Below are 21,715 nucleotides of genomic sequence, written 5' to 3' on the forward strand. Positions count from 1 at the left end.
GCGGGGGCTACTCTTCATTGAGGTGCGCAGACTTCTCATTGCGGTGGCTTCTTTCATTGCAGAGTACGGGCTCTAAGTGCACAGGCTTCTGTAGTTGTGGCGCACGGGCTTCAGTAGTTGTGGCTTGCGGGCTCTAGAGCGCAGGCTCAGTAGTTGTGGTGCGCGGGTTTAGTTGTTCTGCGGCATGTGGGATCTTCCTAGACCAGGCCTCGAACCCGTGTCCCCTGCATTGGCAGGTGGCTTCTTTTTTTTTTTTTAACATCTTTATTAGAGTATAATTGCTTTACAATAGTGTGCCAGTTTCTGCTTTATAACAAAGTGAATCAGTTATACATATACATATGTGCCCATATCTCTTCCCTCTTGCATCTTCCTCCCTCCCAGCCTCCCTATGCCACCTCTCTAGGTGGTCACAAAGCATCGAGCTGATCTCCCTGTGCTATGCGGCTGCTTCCCACTAGCTATCTATTTTACGTTCAGTAGTATATATATATCCATGCCACTCTCTCACTTTGTCCCAGCTTACCCTTCCCCCTCCCCGTATCCTCAAGTCCATTCTCTAGTAGGTCTGCATCTTTATTCCCATCTTGCCCCTAGGTTCTTCTGACCATTTCCTTTTTTTTTTTTTTTTTTAGATTCCATATATATGTGTTAGCATATGGTATTTGTTTTTCTCTTTCTGACTTACTTCACTCTGTATGACAGTCTCTAGGTCCATCGACCTCACTACAAATAACTCAGTTTCGTTCCTTTTTATGGTTGAGTAATATTCCATTGTATATATGTGCCACATCTTCTTTATCCATTCGTCTGTTGATGGACACTTAGGTTGCTTCCATGTCCTGGCTATTGTAAATAGAGCTGCAATGAACATTGGGGTACATGTCTCTTTTTGAATTATGGTTTTCTCAGGGTATATGCCCAGTAGTGGGATTGCTGGGTCATATGGTAGTTCTATTTTTAGTTTTTTAAGGAACCTCCATACTGTTCTCCATAGTGGCTGTATCAATTTACATTCCCACCAACAGTGCAAGAGTGTTCCCTTTTCTCCACACCCTCTCCAGCATTTATTGTTTGTAGATTTTTTGATGATGGCCATTCTGACCGGTGTGAGATGATATCTCATTGTAGTTTTGATTTGCATTTCTCTAATGATTAATGATGTTGAGCATGCTTTCATGTGTTTGTTGGCAATCTGTATATCTTCTTTGGAGAAATGTCTATTTAGGTCTTCTGCCCATTTTTGGATTGGGGTTGTTTGTTTTTTTGATATTGAGCTGCCTGAGTTGCTTGTATGTTTTGGAGATTAATCCTTTGTCAGTTGCTTCATTTGCAAATATTTTCTCCCATTCTGAGGGTTGTCTTTTGGTCTTGTTTATGGTTTCCTTTGCTGTGCAAAAGCTTTTAAGTTTCATTAGGTCCCATTTGTTTATTTTTGTTTTTATTTCCATTTCTCTAGGAGGTGGGTCAAAAAGGATCTTGCTGTGATTTATGTCATAGAGTGTTCTGCCTATGTTTTCCTCTAAGAGTTTGATGGTGTCTGGCCTTACATTTAGGTCTTTAATCCATTTTGAGTTTATTTTTGTGTATGGTGTTAGGGAGTGTTCTAATTTCATTCTTTTACATGTAGCTATCCAGTTTTCCCAGCACCACTTATTGAAGAGGCTGTCTTTTCTCCACTGTATAGTCTTGCCTCCTCTATCAAAGATAAGGTGACCATAGGTGCATGGGTTTATCTCTGGGCTTTCTATCCTGTTCCATTGATCTATATTTCTGTTTTAGTGCCAGTACCATACTGTCTTGATTACTGTATCTTTGTAATATAGTCTGAAGTCAGGGAGCCTGATTCCTCCAGCTCCATTTTTCTTTCTAAAGATTGCTTTGGCTATTCGGGGTCTTTTGTGTTTCCATACAAATTGTGAAATTTTTTGTTCTAGTTCTGAGAAAAATGCTAGTGGTAGTTTGATAGGGATTGCTTTGAATCTGTAGATTGCTTTGGGTAGTAGAGTCATTTTCACAATGTTGATTCTTCCAATCCAAGAACATGGTATATCTCTCCATCTATTTGTATCACCTTTAATTTCTTTCATCAGTGTCTTATAATTTTCTGCATACAGGTCTTTTGTCTCCTTAGGTAGGTTTATTCCTAGATATTTTATTCTTTTTGTGCAATGGTAAATGGAAGTGTTTCCTTAATTTCACTTTCAGATTTTTCATCATTAGTGTATAGGAATGCAAGAGATTTCTGTGCATTAATTTTGTATCCTGCTACTTTACCAAATTCGTTGATTAGCTCTAGTAGTTTTCTGGTAGCATCTTTAGGGTTCTGTATGTATAGTATCATGTCATCTGCAAACAGTGACAGCTTTACTTCTTCTTTTCCAATTTGGATTCCTTTTATTTTTTTTTCTTCTCTGATTGCTGTGGCTAAAACTTCCAAAACTATGTTGAAGAATAGTGGTGAGAGTGGACAGCCTTTTCTTGTTCCTGATCTTAGTGGAAATGGTTTCAGTTTTTCACCATTGAGGACGATGTTGGCTGTGGGTTTGTAATATATGGCCATTATTATGTTGAGGAAAGTTCCCTCTATGCCTACTTTCTGGAGGGTTTTTATCATAAATGGGTGTTGAATTTTGTCGAAAGCTTTTTCTGCATCTATTGAGATGATCATATGTTTTTTCTCCTTCAGGTTGTTAATATGGTGTATCACATTGATTGATTTGCGTATATTGAACAATCCCTGCATTCCTGAGATAAACCCCGCTTGATCATAGTGTATGATCCTTTTAATGTGCTGTTGGATTCTGTTTGGTAGTATTTTGTTGAGGATTTTTGCATCTATGTTCATCAGTGATATTGGCCTGTAGTTTTCTTTCTTTGTGACATCTTTGTCTGGTTTTGGTATCAGAGTGACGGTGGCCTCATAGAATGAGTTTGGGAGTGTTCCTCCCTCTGCTATATTTTGGAAGAGTTTGAGAAGGATAGGTGTTAGGTCTTCTCTAAATGTTTGATAGAATTCGTGGCAGGCGGATTCTTAACCACTGCGCCACCAGGGAAGCCCCCGTTCCTACCATTTTATGAATGAGAAAAAATACTGAATCTTAAGGATGTTAGGTTACTTGCTCAAGTATTAAAGCTAATGAGCAGATCCAGGATTCAAGTCCAGGTATCCAAATCCTTGTTAGCTACTGTTCTGTGTTGCCCCCCGTGGATGATGATAATAACTAAAATTTATGGAGTTATTTACCATGCACCTGGCTTAGGGTAAATATTTTATGTAAATTATCTCATTTAATTTTCACCGCACCATGTGAATGTTGCTATTATTAATAGCACCATGGAGGTGCTATTATTATTAATCCCATTTTCTAGACTAGCAAATTGAAGTTATATAATTTATTCAAGACCATACAGCTCCTAATTAGAAGAGCTAGGATTTGACCCCGGGTCTTTTTGGTTCCAGAGTTGTTAACAATTATGTTTCACTGAAAACTCAGGTGCAGTTGCAAGCTCATACATTTATTTGTCATGTTGATTCTTTTACTTTTATATAAGATGTACAGCACTGTGTTATTTGGTCTACTGAAAATCTGTCTTGTCTGGTGACTATGGCTTCATTTTTTACCTGATTTAGATCTCTGTCAGTATGATACGGCTTTTGAGGACAATTAGGAAATACATGTCTTTTTTTCTTTCTTATTCTCTTTCTGTACTTTTAAACAAATGATACATTCTCATGGTTCAAAATTTTAAAAAGAACAGACCGTGAAAAAATCTCCTTTCCACCCAGTCCACTAGGCATCTAATTCCCCTCCCAGAAGGAAGGACCTTTCTTACCATTTTTTTTCTTTTTTAGATTTTTTTCTTTTTTTTTTTTTTTTTTCTGGCTGTGCCGCTTGACTTGTGAGATCTTAGCTCCCCAACCAGGGATCAAACCCAGGCCGCTGGCAGTGGAAGCACAGAGTCCTAACCACTGGACCTCCAGGGAATTCCCTCTTACCAGTTTTTGATGTATCCTATTAAAGATGTATCTTAAAGGTATGAATTGGGATATTTACTCTATTTTTTAAAAATTGCCGTCACAGCAGTTTCTTTAGATTTCTAAAACACTTTGTTATCTTGGAGTTTACAGAATGTAACTCCTGGGCTTTTTTTTTTTTTTTTTTTTGGTAAGAACATTTAAGTTCTCTTAACAAATTTGAATTAGTGGCATATAATATGGTGTTATCAACTATAGTCACCATGTTGTGCATTAGATCCTCAGATCTCCTTATTCATCTTATAGCTGAGAAGTTTGTGCCTTTTTACCAACCTGTCCCTGTTTCCCCCAGGCCTTGGCAGCTACTTTTCTACTCAGTTTCTAAGAGTTTGACCTTTTTTTTTTTTTTTTTTAAAAGAGATTCCACATATAAGTGATACGATGTATAATTTTTATTTCTCTTTCTGGCTTATTTCTTATAGCATAATGCCCTCAAGGTTTATCCATGTTGCTGCAAATGGCAGGATTTTCTTTTTTCTCATGGCTAAATAATACTCCATTGTATATGTATACCACATCTTTACTCATTCATCCGTTGATGAATACTTAAGTTGTTTCCATATCTTGGCTATTGTGAATAATATATGTTGCATTGAAAATGGGAGTACATGTATGTCTTCAACATCCTGTTTTCATTTCCTTTGGATATATTCCCAGAAGTGGAGTTGCTGGATCATATGGTAATTCTATTTTTAGTGTTTTGGGGAACCTCCATACTGTTTTCCATAATGGCTGCACCAATGTACATTCCTACCAACAGTGCACCAGTGTTCCCTTTTCTCCATATCCTCACCAACACTTTATTTTTTTCTTCCAATTTTATTGAGATATAAGTTGACATACAGCATTGAAGTTTAAGGTGTACAGCATAATGATTTGATTTACATATTTCTTGAAATGTTATCACAGTAAGTTTCATTAACATCTGTCATCGTATATAGATATAAAAAAGAAAAAAAATTTTTTACTTGTGATAAGAACTCTTTCGATTTACTCTCTTAACAACTTTCATATATGCCATACAACAGTGTCTCTTGTCTTTTTGATGATAGCCATTCTAACAGGTGTGAGTTAGTACCTCCTTGTGATTTCGATTTTGATTTTCCTGATGATTAGTGATGTTGAGCACCTTTTCATGTACCTGTTGATCATCTGTATGTCTTTGGGAAAATGTCTATATTCAGTTCCTCTGTCCTTTTAAAAACCAGGTTGTTTGATTTTTTTTTCTTTGCTATTGAGTTGTATGAATTCTTTATATATTTTGGATATTAACCCCTTATATATAATCTACAAATATTTTTTCCCATTATATAGGTTGCCTTTTCATTTTGTTCTTGATTTCCTTTGCTGTGCAGAAGCTTTGTAGCTCGATGTAGTCCTACTTTTTTGTCTTTGTTGCCTAGAATGAATGTGTGTTTGGGTTTGTGTGGTGTTTCTCAAATTTGCCTGATGATAAGATATCCCAGAATGCTATTTATTTGTTAACTGTGTATTTTTGGTTACTGAGAGAAATAGGAAGGTAAAAATATCTTGGCACAAAGATCTCCATTCTTTAAAATGGCATTTTAGAGCCCACATACTCTTTTTTTCTTAAACATGTTACATTTTATTTTATTTTATTATTTTATTTATTTAGTTTTTTGGCTGTGTCAAGTCTTAGTTGTGGCACTCTGGATCTTCGTTGCAGCACGTGGGATCTTTTGTTGCGGCATGTGGGCTTCTCTCTAGTTTTGGCACGTGGGCTCCAGAGCACGTGGGCTCAGTAGTTGTGGCACGTGGGCTCTGTAGTTTGGGGCACACAGACTCTCCATTTGAGGTGTACAGGCTCAGTAGTTGTGGCGTGCAGGCCTAGCAGCCCCGTGGCATGTGGGATCCTAGTTCCCTGACCAGGGATCGAACCGCGTTCTGCGCTTGGAAGGCAGACTCTCAACCATTGGAGCGCCAGGGAAGTCCCCAGAACCAACATATTCTTAAATGTAGCTACAAGGCAGCATCTGCATATGACAGCACCTTGCTAGTATTCTCTTAGTTTCACTGTTGACTTCCCTACAGGTTTATTATTACCAGTAGCCAATGTATATATGTGCAGAAAGAGTGCTCTATGCCGATTACTTCTTTTTTTTAAAATTTATTTTATTGACATTTAGTTGCTTTACTATGTTGTGTTAGTTTCTGGTGTGCAGCAAAGTGATTCAGTTATGCATATAGATAATAGTTTCATGCTTATTACTTCTTGACTTGAACTGGATTCATGAGAATAAGGCATGAACAAAGGATAGCCAAACATGTTATTACCCTGCTTGATCGATCCATCTTTAGAGGAATGGTGGTCTCGGTTCTGGGAATGTGATTTTGGGTAGATGTATTATCAAGGACATTTCTGGCATGTAGGGACTTGATAATGTGCACTGCCCCTACTCCAGTTGCTCATTCTTTCTTTAGTTTACTTTTGTCTGCTTAAACATATCAGCAATAGGGACTGCGTGGGACCAGGAAAGAAAGGAGAGATGGACTGAGACATTCATATTGTCTTTTTATTTCCTTTTTATCACATAGTGTACACGTTTCCCTGGAAATAATATTTGTAAATAATGACTGCATTCCTGTGCTAGCCCCTAAGCTTATTTAGTTCATAATACAGATGAATACATTCACAGTTGTATACTTTTTAAGTCTTCTTTAAATTATTGTTAATTACTCAGTATTTTAACCACATTATAATTTAGGTAGAATTCATGGGGTTAGCCAGGGAAATCTGATCATTGATTATGAGAGAAAATGCATTCTGTATTCAAACAGTTCTTTCCACAAGGTATAGTTTGTGAGTGGGGAATGATTTCCTTGTTTCTTAATAACTAAACTGCTTGTGAGTTATTTTAAGGGCTGCTTTTGGGTTAGGGTTTTGTTTGATTTTGCTAGTCAATCTTTGAATTTTCTAGGTAATTCCATGACATCAGAGATTTGGACTGGATGAGTGAGATAGGTCAGGCCTCAAATAAGTCACTTTCTTTGCTGGATCCTACTGAGCTGAGAGAGAGCAAATAGTGTTTGTGTTAAAATATATATAACAAAATTTGCTGTTTTAACTATTTTCAAGTATACATTTAAGTGGCATTAATTACATTCACAATGTTATGGAACTATCACTACTATCTTTATCTAAAATGTCTTCATCACCCCAAACAGAAATTCTGTGCTTATTAAGTGATAATAACGCCACCTACCCCCCCCCCCCACTTCAGCCACTTTCTGTCTCTGAATTTGCCTATTCTAAATATTTCATATATGTGAAATCATACAATATTTGTCTTTTTGTGTGTGGCTTATTTCCTTTGCATAATGTTTTCAAGATTCATCCATGCTGTAGTATGTGTTACAACTTCATTTCTTTTTATGGCTGAATAATATCCCATTGTAACTAATAACTTAAAAGTGGTCAGTTTTATCTCAAACATCCTTCTCTGTAACATTTCTCTTACATTGTTGAAGTTTCTGTGTCTTGCTAAGTGTTGGATGTTGTAAATCGATGTGGCAAATCACCTTGAAAATGTAAGATATCATGAATTCAGTGAAATTTTTGTTTTTCATTCTACCCCCTTTAAATTTGGGGGCATTGAAACAGTTCTATATATTCACCTGACCTAGTACCAGCCTCATTTTCTGGTTTTAGAGATAAGGGTGGAGCGAGAAGCCACTGGGGATTTTGGCACGGTATCATGGTCCCAAAGTTTTTACTGTCACTACTAGAACTCCCATTGGAAATCTGCTACCCCTCAGAGATGGAATTAAGCTATTTGAATTGGGAAATGGGAACCTTCCCTTCTAGGCACATGAACAAGTCCTTTTCCCCTGCTGCTCCCTAACCATAGTTAATATGCATACTGGTTAATCCCATGCTGCTCTCTAGATGGAATTAGATTAGTGAACAGTAGGAGAATATTTAATTCTTTAATCACTACCATGCAGCATAAAATTGTATTAGCTTAAGCAGAAAGGTCACATAGCTTTTGTTAGCTAAAATTTCCAAGCTTGATCTTGTTCTTCTATCCTTATGTATAATACTGAGTTTTTAAAAAATTCTGAATATATTACATTTAATCTTGTTGCATTTAGCCTAGTGTCCCTGCCTAAGATCAGTTTGATTCTATATTCTGCTACCTATTTTATTAGCCATTCCTTCCATCTTTGTCATTTACACAATTAACACACACGGCTTCTATGTCATAATCCAAATCACTGGTAAAAAGTGTTTAATAGTTATGATAAAATATAAAGTCCAGGTTGGCACTTCTTTTTTTTTTTTTTTTTTTTTATTTATTTATTTACTTTTGGCTGTGTTGGGTCTTCGTTTCTGTGCGAGGGCTTTCTCCAGTTGCGGTGAGCGGGGGCCACTCTTCATCGCGGTGCGCGGGCCTCTTACTGTCGCAGCCTCTCCCGTTGCGGAGCACAAGCTCCAGACGCGCAGGCTCAGTAGTTGTGGCTCACGGGCTTAGTTGCTCCGTGGCATGTGGGATCTTCCCAGACCAGGGCTCGAACCCGTGTCCCCTGCATTGGCAGGCAGATTCTTAACCGCTGCGCCACCAGGGAAGCCCTTGGCACTTCTTTATAGCCTTTTTTTCCAAAGAAGGTATAGAATTTTTAATCAACACTCTTTGTGTTTATAATTTTCAATCAGATTTGCATGACCCTAACTATAATTATTCAGTCCACAATTTACTATATTATCTAAAATGTGTTATTATGAGACCTTGTCAAATACTTTCCTAAATAAAGTCAGCATGTTTATCTTAATTCTTATTAGTTAATTTGATCGCTTTACCATTTTAAATTTCTGGAACATGATCTTTGTCGTAACATGGAAGCTAATTAACTTTTTGTAACTTCTAGGCTAGCTTTATAGTTAGGCATATGAGGAAATTGGTCTACTTCTTATGCGATCTCTTAAAGGGAAAGGTATATTTTTTAAAAATTCACTTTTCAGCATTTATTTTATTTTATTTTCATTTTTGGCCACAAAGTGCTGCTTGCAGGATCTTAGTTCCCCACCAGGGTCTTAGTTCCCCATCAAACCCGGGCCCCCTGCAGTGGAATCTCGGAGTCCTAACCACTGGACCGCCAGGAAATACCCATAAAAATTTACTTTTCTAGAGATTTGAATTGAGTCCTTTTTGAAAATAGTAGTAGAAAAATGTGAGAATTGATATATTCAATGATTAAAGGATTGTTTCATTCACTTGAAAATAGTTATTTACTATATTATGGTAAAACAAAAGGTATGTCAAGTTGACCTTTTGCCAGTTCCTATAGACTGTTTATTTTTCCAAAACTAAACATTCATCACATCATTGTAGGAGAATCTGAGGCATAAGATTAATCCAAGTCTAAAATTAATTTTGCTAAGATTTCTATATAAGATTCAAAACCATTTAAGTAAAAACAAGCGATATCTGTATAAATTTGATCTAAAATGCCCTACTTAAGGAGTAAACAAATGACTTATCTATTATAATTATCTTTAAAAATGTATTTTTCTAATATCATTTATATAGAAAGGAATAGTGAGTGCTGAAAAGCAGTAAACAATCAGATAAAATCCCTTACATTTTTGTCAGGAGAGACAGATAATAAGCAAAACATACAAAATGAAAAAATTGCCCGTCTTTTAAAATTCTCAAATGACTGTACTTTGTATAATTTATTGTCTTCAGCTTTCCTTTAAGATAACATTAACAGAAGGGTATATGTTATTAGTTCTTTTGATCCTAAGGAGCAGAGAATCACTTAAGTTTCCTTAAATAAATGGTTGGTTATAAGGAATACAAGAAAATAGGAATCTTAGACTACTACTGTGTCTGGTTTTAACACTGAAATGGGCTCACATTCAGAAGAATGAAATGGAATTCAGGAACTTCAAAATTGTCTAGGATCCTGTGTATTTTAATCATTAATGTGTCCCATGAATCTACTCTTAATTTCTTTCCATTTTAATGGAAAGTGAAAAGATGCAATGGGGAAGATTGCTGGTAGGTTGGTCAGAATGGGATTCTAGCTGCCAACAAACCTGGATGGTGGAGTGAAATGTCTATTTTCTTTTTTATTATTTTAATTAATTAATTAATTTGGCTGCATTGGGTCTTAGTTTTGGCACACGGGGTCTTTCATTGTGGTGCTTGGGCTCTTTGTTGCGGCGCATGGGCTTCTCTCTAGTTGTGGCACAGGCTCCAGAGTGCGCTGGCTCAGTAGTTGCAGCACGTGGGCTCTCTAGTTGTGGCGTACGGGCTCTAGAGCACGCCCCCTGCATTGGAAGGCAGATTCTTAACCACTGGACCACCAGGGAGGTCCCTGAAATGTCTGTTTTCTTAAGTGCACTCAATAATTCAAAAAATATTTGCTGTCTGTAATGTATGAGGCACTAAAGGATTTATTGCAGTATTTAAGATCTACCAAAAATGTAAAGAAATAAAGCAGAATAAAAGCATTTTCTATACAGATGAAATCCTCTGTACCTTTCTCCCCACAATGTTCATTTCCCCACAGAAATCATAATTGTTTTCCTAAAATTGATGTTTCAGAAAAGTGGTGTTTCCAAAAATTGGTGTTTTAAGCTTTTGGATTGGAATAAGGCAGGTTTTTTAAAGTGGGAAACAAAATTCAAAGCTGCTTTCTAACAGTAACTTAATAGGTTAAGGCACTAATTGTGTATTTTAAAAATCTTTTCTAAACAAACGAGAACGTTTGTGCTGAACAATCAGGTATAATCAGGTGTTTATTATTAGTTGATAGTGATAAACAGGTTCTAAGTTAGTAGAAGTTCTCCCATGTTTGTTTGTTTATTTTTAGTATGTTTTAATTGTGGTAAAATATTTATAACATAAAATTTACTATTTTAACTATTTTTAAGTACACGTTTCAGTGGCAATAATTTCATTCACCATGTTATGTTGTGTCCAGTCATCACCACTGTCTATTTCCAAAGTTTTTCATCACTCCAAATAACATAAGGTTATTTTTCAGTCATAAAAATCCTGTTGATGGAGTTAGGTGACTCTCCATGACAGCTCTTTTTGTTGGTTCAGCTTTACAGGCAGTGTCAATTTTCCCGCCTTTTTTCTTTTTTTCCTGCACTGAAGCCAAAATGTTTATTTTCAATTTGGTATTCATTCATAAGACAATAGTGCACATTTTAGTGGGTCTTTTTCTTTTAATGAATTTTTTGTGTGTGTGGTATAGTTGATGTACATATATATATGTTTCAGGTGTACAGAATAGTGATTCACAATTTTTAAAGGTTTTATTCCATTTATAGTTATTATAAAATATTGGCTGTATTCCCTGTATTGTACAATATATCCTTGTAGCTTATTTATTTTATACATAGTAGTTTTCATCTCTTAATCCTTTACCCCTTTCTTGCCCCTCCCCTCTTCCTCCTCCCTGCTGGTAACCACTAGTTTGTTCTCTATATCTTTGAGTCTGTTTCTTTTTTGTTGTATTCACTACGTATTTGTTTGTTTGTTTGTTTTAGATTCCACATATGATATCATACCATATTTGTCTTTCTCTGACTTATTTCACTTAGCATAATACCCTCCAAGTCCATCCATGTTGTTGCAGATGACAAAATTTCATTCTTTTTTATGACTGAGTAGTATTCCGTTGCGTATATGTATGTGTACAGACACACACCCCACATCTTTATGCATTCATCTGTTAATGGATACTTAGGTTGCTTCCATATCTTGGCTATTGTAAATAATGCTATGAACATTGGGGTACATGTATCTTTTTGAATTAGTGTTTTTGTTTGGCAGTGTCAAATCTTTGGCACTTACATATCAGAAAGAGCTTCTATAAATCAGTAGTGGAGTAATGGAAGTCATGCTAGGGAGAAGTCTTGTGCAATTAGGTGCATGGCCCAGAAGTTGTGTCTGTCATTTCTGTTCATAACCTTTTGGCCAGAAGTAGTCATACAGCCCTATTCAGTTGCAAGAAGCATGAGAAAATGTCTCCATGCCTTATGTCCCCAAAGAAAGGAGAACTACCTTTGTGAGAATATCAGAAGTCTTTTCTACAAATATCTAGGCCCAGTATTCTCATGCTTTATGGTCTCAGATTCCCTTTTGAAGTTACCGCTTAGAATTATCTTCTCGTTATCCTACTTCCATGTTACCTTAGTTCAGTGATGTCCTCTAGAAAGGAACATAGAAACATTATTAATATTGAAACATTCAATCGATATCAAAATGTAATGATTAGTTGGAGATGAAATGGAAAAGCTTGCATGTATATGGGAGTATTAGTATAAATTCATGATGTGTTTTACTTTCCTAGATCTGTCCACTGAAAAGTTTGAGAAACAGTCACTAATACCCAAGCAATAAGCACCACTAGTATCCTGATTGTGATCTCTAAATACAACTTCCCATTTCAAAGAACAAGGCTGTTTGGGAAAATGTCTGATTCTAGGTCTGGGTCAGGGAATTTATAAAATGAGCTTAGAACATCTTGTCATACCAGAAAGTAAGGAAGGTATAAGACACTACTTAGAGTCATATAGAAGGGATTCAGGAGCCAATTCAAAGAGTCTCCCTCTACAAAGGGATGGGCAAAAATGGGGAAATTGATCATCACTAAGGATAATTGTAAGGAGATTGAAACATATCAAATATATTTTTTAAAAATACTCCTTTTGGGACTTCCCTGGTGGCGCAGTGGTTAAGAATATGCCTGCCCATGCAGGGGACACGGGTTCGATCCCTGGTCTAGGAAGGTCCCGCATGCCACGGACCAACTAAGCCCGTGCGCTACAACTACTGACCTTGCGCTCTAGAGCCAGCGAGCCACAACTAATGAAGCCCGCGCGCCTAGAGCCCCTGCTCCTCAGCAAGAGAAGCCACCGCAATGAGAAGCCCGTGCGCCACAACTAGAGAAAGCCCGTGTGCACAGCAATGAAGACCCAACACAGCCAAAATAAAAAAATAAAAATACTCCTTTTGGACACAGGTTTCCAAGACCACCCCCAGATTCATGATTAACAGGAAGGGCTCCCAGGACTGAGCATATATCATACTCACTATTGTGATTTATTATAGCAAAAGGATACAAAGCAAAATCAGCAAAGAGGAAAGGAATATGGGGCAAAGTCTGGAGGAGACCAGGTGCAAGCTCCTAAGAGTCCTCTTCCAGTGGAGTCGCACAGGATGTACTTAGTTTCTCTAGCAATAAGTTGTGACAGCAGGTGTGAAATGTTGTCTACTAGAGAAGCTCTTTAGAGAGACTCAGTGCTCAAGGCTTTTATTGGAGCTGGTCACCTGGGTACCTTCTACCTATCACATACCAAAATTCCAAACTTCCAAAAGAAAGCAGGTGTTGAGTATAAGCCACATTGTTTTTTGTTTTTTTTATAAATTTATTTTATTTACTTATTTTTGGCTGCATTGGGTCTTCGTTGCTGCACGCGGGCTTTCTCTAGTTGTGGCGAGCGGGGGCTACTCTTCGTTGTGGTGTGTGGCCTTCTCATTGCGGTGGCTTCTCTTGTTGCAGAGCATGGGCTCTAGGTTGCACGGGCTTCAGCAGTTGCAGCGCGTGGGCTCAGTAGTTGTGGCTCGCAGACTCTAGAGCGCAGGCTCAGTAGTTGTGGCACACGAGCTTAGTTGCTCTGTGGCACGTGGGATCTTCCCAGACCAGGGCTCAAACCCGTGTCCCCTGCATTGGCAGGCGGATTCTTAACCACTGCGCCACCAGGTAAGCTCTGCCACATTGTTTTTATAAACAGTTTAGGTAGTTAACCACATTTAACATTTAAGGAATGGTGGAAATCTTCCCGAAATCCAAGTTCACAGATATCAGTCAAGGGCCAAACTGGCAAGCAGACCTAAGGATAGCAGTCTTAGGTCTTCTATATTTTCTTTTTTCTGCGCAGGTACCTTTGAAAGATGCTGGGAAACCAACTCATATTTTAAAAACTGATTAATGAAGGAAAAGAATCAAACATTTATTCTGGCTCTTCTATACAAAGTGCATCTCAGGGTAACCAAATAGTAGATTAGGAGAATTTTCTCTTTATCGAAATATTTCAGCCAATAAACAAAAGAATTACCAGCCTTTTTTAACCTTTAATGAATTTGTGAATCTAAGCAGTGATCATTAATGGCTATTAATATCACAAAAAGAGAGCTAAGCAGTCATTATGTGCCTCCTGATGGAGATACAGTAGCACCAACTGGGAGATGGTTCTTGCCAAAAAATATAATTTAAACGTGATCAATTCTTTGGATCTAACTCCCAATTTACAGGAAATACAGAGGATAGACAATACAATCATCAAAATGCAGACTTTGGAAAACTCCACAGGACAAACATCTTGCTTTCTTCAGCAAATAAATTGTGATGAAAGAGAGAGGGAGTGAGAAGAAGAGGGAGAGAGAAAGAAAACCTACAGCTCAAGAGAGTTAAGAGACTAGCAACCAATTATATATTTTAGCTCCCAAGTTGAGCAAACAAGTTGAAAAAAAATAATAAAACAGTTGGGGAAATTTGAATACTGACTAGATACTTGATGATACTAAGGAATTTTTGTTAGTGTTTGTCTTAGTCCACTTGGGCTGCTGTAGCAGAATACCATATTCTGGATGGCTTATAAACAGAATTGTATTTCCCACAGTTCTGGAGGCTGAGAAGTCCAAGATTAAGGTGCCCGCAGATTCAGTGTCTGGTGAGGGCCCACTTCCTGGTCATAGATGGCCATCTTTTTGCTGTGTCCGCCCATGGCAGAAGGAGCAAAGGAGCTTCTTAGGCCTCTTTTATAAGAGCACTGATCCCATTCATGAGGGCTTTGCCCTTGTGACCTAATCACCTCCCAAAAGTCCATCTCACACTGGGTTTCAACATATGAATTTTGGGAAGACAGGTTTTTCTTAGTTGTGATAATGATATTATGGTTATATTTTAAAAGTATCTTGTAGAGATAGACAATAAAATATTTACATATCAAATTAAGAATAAACTGTATATCAGGTTTTTAAACTTTATTTACTTATTTAAAAAATTTTTTTATGGAAATAGAGTTGATTTACAATGTTGTGTTAGTTTCTGGTATACAGCAACGTGATTCAATACACAAACACACACACACACACACATACACACACACACAGTATTTTATATTCTTTTACAGGACGTTGAATATAGTTCCCTGTGCTATACAGTAGGACCTTGTTGTTTATCCATTCTATATATAATAGTTTGCATCTGCTAATCCCAAAATCCCAATCCATCCCTTCTCCACCTCATCCCCCCTCCTGGCAACCACAAGTCTGTTCTCCATGCCTGTGGATTATGTTTCTGTTTCATAAATAAGTTCATTTGTGTCATGTTTATTTTTAAAATTTATTTTTTGGCCACACCACGAGGCTTGTGGGAGATTGAACCTGGGCCCTCAGCAGTGAAAGCACGGAGTCCTAACCACTAGACTGCCAGGGAATTCCCCGTGTCCTATTTTAGATTCCACGTATAAGTGATATCATGGTACGGAACGCTTCACGAATTTGCGTGTCATCCTTGCACAGGGGCCATGGTAATCTTCTCTGTATCATTTCAGTTTTAGTGTATGCGCTACTGAAGTGAGCACTAACAGGTCTTTTTTTTTTTAAAGCACAAAGAGTTTGTCGTTGTTTAGACATTTCTAGAAAAATCAATTCTATTTATTTATTTATTTGGCTGCGTCGGGTCTTAGTTGCGGCACTCGGGATCTTTGTTGTGGCAAAGCGGGCTTCTCTCTAGTTGTGGTGTGCAGATTTTCTCTTCTCTAGTCGTGGCGCACAGGCTTCAAGGCTTGTGGGCTCTGTAGTTTGCAGCACACGGGCTCTAGTTGAGGCGCGTGAGCTCAGTAGTTGTGGCACGCAAGCTTAGTTGTCCCGCGGCATGTGGGATCTTAGTTCCCCAACCAGGGATTGAACCCACGTCCCCTGCGTTGGAGGCAGATTCTTTACCACTGGACCACCAGAGAAGTCCCTATTCTTCTTTCTTTTTAATAGCTAAAGAAGATTATTAGAGGGATTTTAAAATAAAGATCTTATAACAAGTTATAGTAATAAGTTAACACTTATGTGCCTTTTAAAAAGTAGCATCAAAATATCCTTGCCTATCCTGTGCACAACGCCTCTCTTCAATCCTAAAAACAGTGTGAATAGTAATGAGCGTGGCACTTAATATTTCATTAATGTTAAATCATTGTCAGTTATAAGGTGACTGTTGATTTAAAAATAACTTTTTGCGGGTGAAAAAAGATATTACACATTTGATGTTAGATGCATGATTTCTGACACATTAATAAAAGGTGGAAAATGCATACATCTTAGAATTCAGGAGATGTGGTGATTTTCCCGGGCCTCCTTTCATCATCTGTTAAATGAACTTTTGAACTTGGTGGTTTTAGAAAGTTATTGCCGTTCTTATATTTTGGGAGTGAGGGACCAGTATATTCCAGCATTCCAACCAGGTGAATTCAAAACAAAATCTTCTACATTTTGCAAATACTTGCAAAATTGAAAATCATATCTTACCCAAAATTTCTTTCTCAAGTTTACAGTTACTACTTTGCTCTCTTTGTACTAAAGTCAGTGATCAAAAGTGAAAAGACCACATTATCAAGTTAAACTGGGGAGAAAGGGATGCCAAAAACATAGTGTCTGAAGATTGGGTTTGTGATAGTTTGAAATTTCTTAATCTTCAATATATTTCACCAAAATGGTATACATCTTGCTGGTGATGTCTTTCATTTCATATAATACTAGAGAATGTATATAATTGTACTATAGAACTGTGAAGTGGTTAAGAGTTCAGTTTCAGGAACCTAGGTTTGAATCTTGACCCTGCAGCTTCATTGATGTATGACTTTGGACAAGTTACTTAGATCTCCTTGGGCTCTAGTTTTCCTGAGCCATAAAATGGGGACGCCAGTAATGTCTTCCTCATGGAATCATCTTGAGGCTTAATACTGGTAAAGCACTTACAACAATAGTTATATGCCATGTAATAACCATTTAAGTGTGTTAGCTATTGTTTTTATAATAATAATAATATCAATGGAGTTGATGTTGGGTTAAACACTATAGTGCTATGATTAACTAATTTCTTGCTGACTGGCAATGTACAGACTGAGATACATGGTATAATATCTTAGTATACAACAGTATACTTCCAATTTCTCTGTCCCATCTTTTGTGCTGTTGTCAAGTGTTTTACATATGCTATAAGCACATTAAAATTTTACTATTATTCCGTTAGCCAGCCAGTTGTCTTTTAGAGCAATTAAAAATTAGGAAACAAATAAATTTTATATTTACCTTCATTTATGCTATTTCCTACTCATTTCTTTGTGTAGATACATTTATCTGTTTGATATCATATTTCCTTCAGCCTGAGGTACTACTTTCTTTTGCCCTTTTATGTAGTACACATTCGTTGGTAATGACTTCTCTGGTTTTGTTTTTTTTTTTAAATATTTATTTATTTATTTCTTTGGCTGCACTGGGTCTTAGTTGTGGCATGTGGGATCTTTGTTGCGGTGTGCGGGATCTTCAGTTGTGGCATGCAGGATCTTTTAGTTGCACATGCAAACTCTTAGTTGCAGCATGTGGGATCTAGTTCCCTGACCAGGGATGGAACCCGGGCCCCCTGCATTAGGAGCGTAGAGTCTCAGCCACTGGACCACCAGGGAAGTCCCATGACTTCTCTGTTTTCATTTTCCTGAAAAAGTCTGTTTTTCTTTCTTTTTCAAAGATATTTTCATTGGGTATAGGATTCTCAGTTGTTTTTTTTTTTTTCCTTTAGTGCTTTAAACATGTCATTGCACTGTTTTCTGGCTTATGTGGTTTTTGATGAGAAATGTTTCTCTCAGTGTAATGCGTCTTTTTTCCTCTGGCAGCCTTAAAGATTTTCTTTTTATCTTTTGTTTTGAATAGTTTGGGTATGGTTTGTCTAGTTGGTTTCGGGGGATTAAAAGTATGATTTACCCTACCTGTTCTCTGAACAACTTGTATCTGTGGTTTTGTGTCTTTATTAGTTTTGGAAGATCCTCAGCCTTTATCTCTTCAGATATTTCTTCTGACCCATTCTCTTTTACTTCTTGGATTTCAATTACATGTATGTTAAATCATTTGATATTTTCTCACAGCTCTTGGATTTTCTGTTTTGTTCCCTCCCATCCCCACATTTTTTTTCCTTCTGTGTTTCATTTGGATAATCTCTAACTTGAGTCTGTTGAGTTTACTATTGAGCCATTCCAAAGCTTTATTGAACTCTATTCCCATGTTTTTCCTTTGTCAGTGTGTGAGGTTTTGGGTGTTTTTCTCTGCTTCCTTGTGTGACTTATAATTTGTGGTGGAAAGATAGATGTTTTATATAGGACAGTAGAGACTGAGCTAAATAGTATTTATGCCTGGCTAGGTCTTTAGCACAAGTAGTTGTCAGTCTAGTCTGTAGTTGAGCTGGTTTTTTGTGTTGCTATGGCTACTCACAGTGCACTACAGGCTTCAAATTCCAGACTAGGGTTACCTTTTTTAGGGTAGATTCCTGTTTGCCAGAGAACATTTCTAATGTCTGCTCTATCTTTAACTTTTGATTTTATTTTCTCTCTGTTACTGTACCACAGAGAAGATCTCTCTCCATACTCTTCCCTCTCCTTCGGCAGTAGACTGCTGTTATTTATTCCTCAGTGTTTGCTAGCACAGTGGCGGAGGTGGGTGAGGGGTACTGGGGGGGTGGACATTCTCTGTTGTCCTATTTCTGTCTCAGTTCTAGGGGGTCATTATGTCTCTGGATCTTGGAGGGCAAGACTTTCTCAGTGATTCTGCCTTTCCCCCAATGGTAGGGGAGTTTTAAAGGTCTGGGGCTTTATAAATCAGGGATAGAGGGGGTTTTCTGTTACCTTCCTCTGGTTATGCAGGGGCTAACTAAAAATAGTTATTCTATGAAGTATACTTCTTATGTTCTTTTTATGTTTTATATATTCTGATTTGGGGCCGTCTCCCTATGCTAGTTTTTGCTCTCAGTGGCACTAAACACACAGTTTTTGGCATCAGCTGTCAGAGTATTATTAAATATATTTATAAGTATCATTTAATGAATATGTATTTTCATATGTTGACCATTTAAGTTTTATTCCTTGAATTATCTCTAATCGTGTATTTCAATGACAAATTCTGCATGGCAGTGACTAGGTCGGGTTTTTTTCTTTTTTCTTTTTTAAACAACACAGCACTTCCGATGCCAAATGTGTGGAGTTTTTTCCCCACATCAATCAGTTCTCCAACTCTCTGAACACCAACTGGGTGTCCTACAATTCAATTAAGTTCTGATACTAACTATCCAGAGTTAGTGCAGACCCCACAGGTCTGCCCCCCACTTCAGAAGTTGCCAATTGCAGGTCCCCGACCTCCTGTACTTCTGACCAATCAGCTATAAGTCGAGGGTTCCCATGTCCCCCTTCTGGGATTCAGTAATTTGCTAGAATGGCCCACAGAACTCAGGAAGACACTTTATTTAATATCACCAGTTTATTATAAAGGATCTAACTCAGGAACAGCCAAATGCAAAAAGATGCATGGGATGGCGGGGAGCGGTTAGGAGGGCGATGGTGCACAGTACTTTCTTGTCCTTTCTGGATGTTCCAACCTTCTTGCACCTTGATGTGTTCACCAACAAACCTGTAGTTTAGGGGTTCTTATAGAAGTTCCATTACATAGGCATGAATGATTAAGTCACTTGCCATTGGTGATTAGCTCAATCTTCAGCTCCTCTCCCTTTCCCTGACTTTGGGAAGTGGGGCTGAAAGTTCTAACCCTCTAATCACATCATTAGTACCTCTGAATACCAGCTCCCATTCTGAAGCTTTGTAAGGACTCACCAAGAGTCACCTTATTAGCATAAATTCAGGTATGGTTTAAAGGGGTATTATCAATAACAAAAGATGCTCCTTTCACCTGTATCACTCTGGGAATTCCAAAGATTTTAGAAGCTCTTGTGTCAGGAACCTGGAGGAAGACCAAATATATGTTTGTTGTATCACACTATCACGCTAGGCACTCAACACAGAATTGTTGAATAAATGAATTTATGTGATTGCTGTTACTGTCCCTTTCTTATGAATAGCTTTTCTTTTTTATTTCTGATTACTATAATACTCAATTCTAAGAGTATAAAAATGTCTTTCTGTATTTTCTTCATTTTTTTACTTAAAATTTGAATATATTTGACATATAACATTGTATAAATTTAAGGTGTACAACATGTTAATTAGGTACATTTATATATTGCAGTGTAATTGCCACTGTATTTCTGAACATTCACTTAGAGAATGTTGATCTTTCAAATCAAAATTATGTGTATATGTTTAACAGAGGTTGAAGGAAGCTGTCTAATTGCATGAAATCCTTATCACATTATTGGGACTATTGAAGGGGAGGAACTTATCTTTTTGGACCTTGATGAGGACTCCCAAGAGAAAGAAAATTCAGTGTGTGAGCCAGTGATATATGTACTTTAGGATAAGTACAGTATATTCTTGGCTGAGTGCCATAACAAGGTATAAGGGAGGAAGAAGAGGGAGAAACAACATCATTGCACTAAAATTTACCAGGACCTTGTTTGGAGATGGAGATAAGATTTGTTAAAGGTGATATCAGCCTCACATTCCTCGACAACTGAAATGTCTATAGTTGACTGTATCATTCATTTTCTCCTAGGTGATTTATTGTTCTTTTGGTGGAACATCCAAAGGACTGCACTTCAATAACTTAATAGTTGGACTTGTCCTTCTTACAAGAGGCAGAGATGAAGAGAAAGCAAAATGTGAGTACTTTTATTATCTCAAAATGTTAAAATACTACATCTGTGTACAGAATAATCTACCTCAAAATTTTGATGACAGTCAAAGGATTTGAAGTGATGTTTCTCCAAAGAAGATATACAAGTAGCCAGTAAGCACTTGAAAAAATGTTAAACATAAGTAGTTACTTGGGAAGTGTAAATTCAAATTACAATTAGATACCACGTAAGTGTAAAATAGATAATGAAGCCACTTTGGAAAACTGGCAGTTTCTCAAACTGTTAATCACTGAGTTTTCACATGATCCCACAATTTCATTCCTAGGTATATACCCAAGAAAACTGAAAACATATATTCATTAAAAAAAAAAAATGTTCCTAACAGCACTGTTCATAATGGTTACAAAATGGTAACAACCCTAATGCCCATCAACTGATGCATTCAGCATAAACAAAACGTGATATAACCAACAATAGAATGTTACTCAACACTAAGAAGGAATAAAGTACTGTGTAAGACTGGAAAAAATTTCCCTTCTAGGTCTTTTGGCTGATCTAATAATTAAGTTGATATAAGACAGATTATCAGGAGAAAACCAAACAAATTTTGTATATACGTACAGGAGCCCCATAAAAATATGAGACCCAAAGGGCAGCCAGGTAATTGAGGCTTATATAACATTCTGAGCTAAGGAAAGGGTTAGGGATCTGAGGATACAAGAGGAAGGGAGTCCATTCACAGGAAGGCAGAGGAGATGTTTGGAGAACAAAGGTTGCCCTGTTATACTAGTTTCTTAGGTAAAAAAGTATCTCTGATAATAACTCTCTTTCTGGTATAGGCCTTTTTTC

The 21,715-nt window shown here is 37.3% G+C and overlaps 1 protein-coding gene and 1 non-coding gene across 3 annotated transcripts in view; one reads left to right on the plus strand and one right to left on the minus strand.

The window, feature by feature from the left end:
- USP32 (ubiquitin specific peptidase 32) overlaps window positions 1-21,715 on the plus strand; it is a 195,142-nt gene that overhangs the window by 73,481 nt on the left and 99,946 nt on the right. For both annotated transcript variants that reach the window (XM_068530497.1, XM_068530498.1), the window contains exon 3: window positions 20,785-20,890. In XM_068530497.1, the coding sequence (XP_068386598.1) occupies window positions 20,785-20,890 (106 nt within the window). The remainder of the gene's footprint in view (window positions 1-20,784; window positions 20,891-21,715) is intronic.
- On the minus strand, window positions 15,562-15,668 carry LOC137755716 (U6 spliceosomal RNA). The gene has a single exon (XR_011072099.1). It is a non-coding gene; the product is annotated as a U6 spliceosomal RNA (small nuclear RNA).

The sequence above is a fragment of the Eschrichtius robustus genome, chromosome 20 (genome assembly GCF_028021215.1).
Source record: "Eschrichtius robustus isolate mEscRob2 chromosome 20, mEscRob2.pri, whole genome shotgun sequence".
Lineage (NCBI taxonomy): Eukaryota > Metazoa > Chordata > Mammalia > Artiodactyla > Eschrichtiidae > Eschrichtius > Eschrichtius robustus.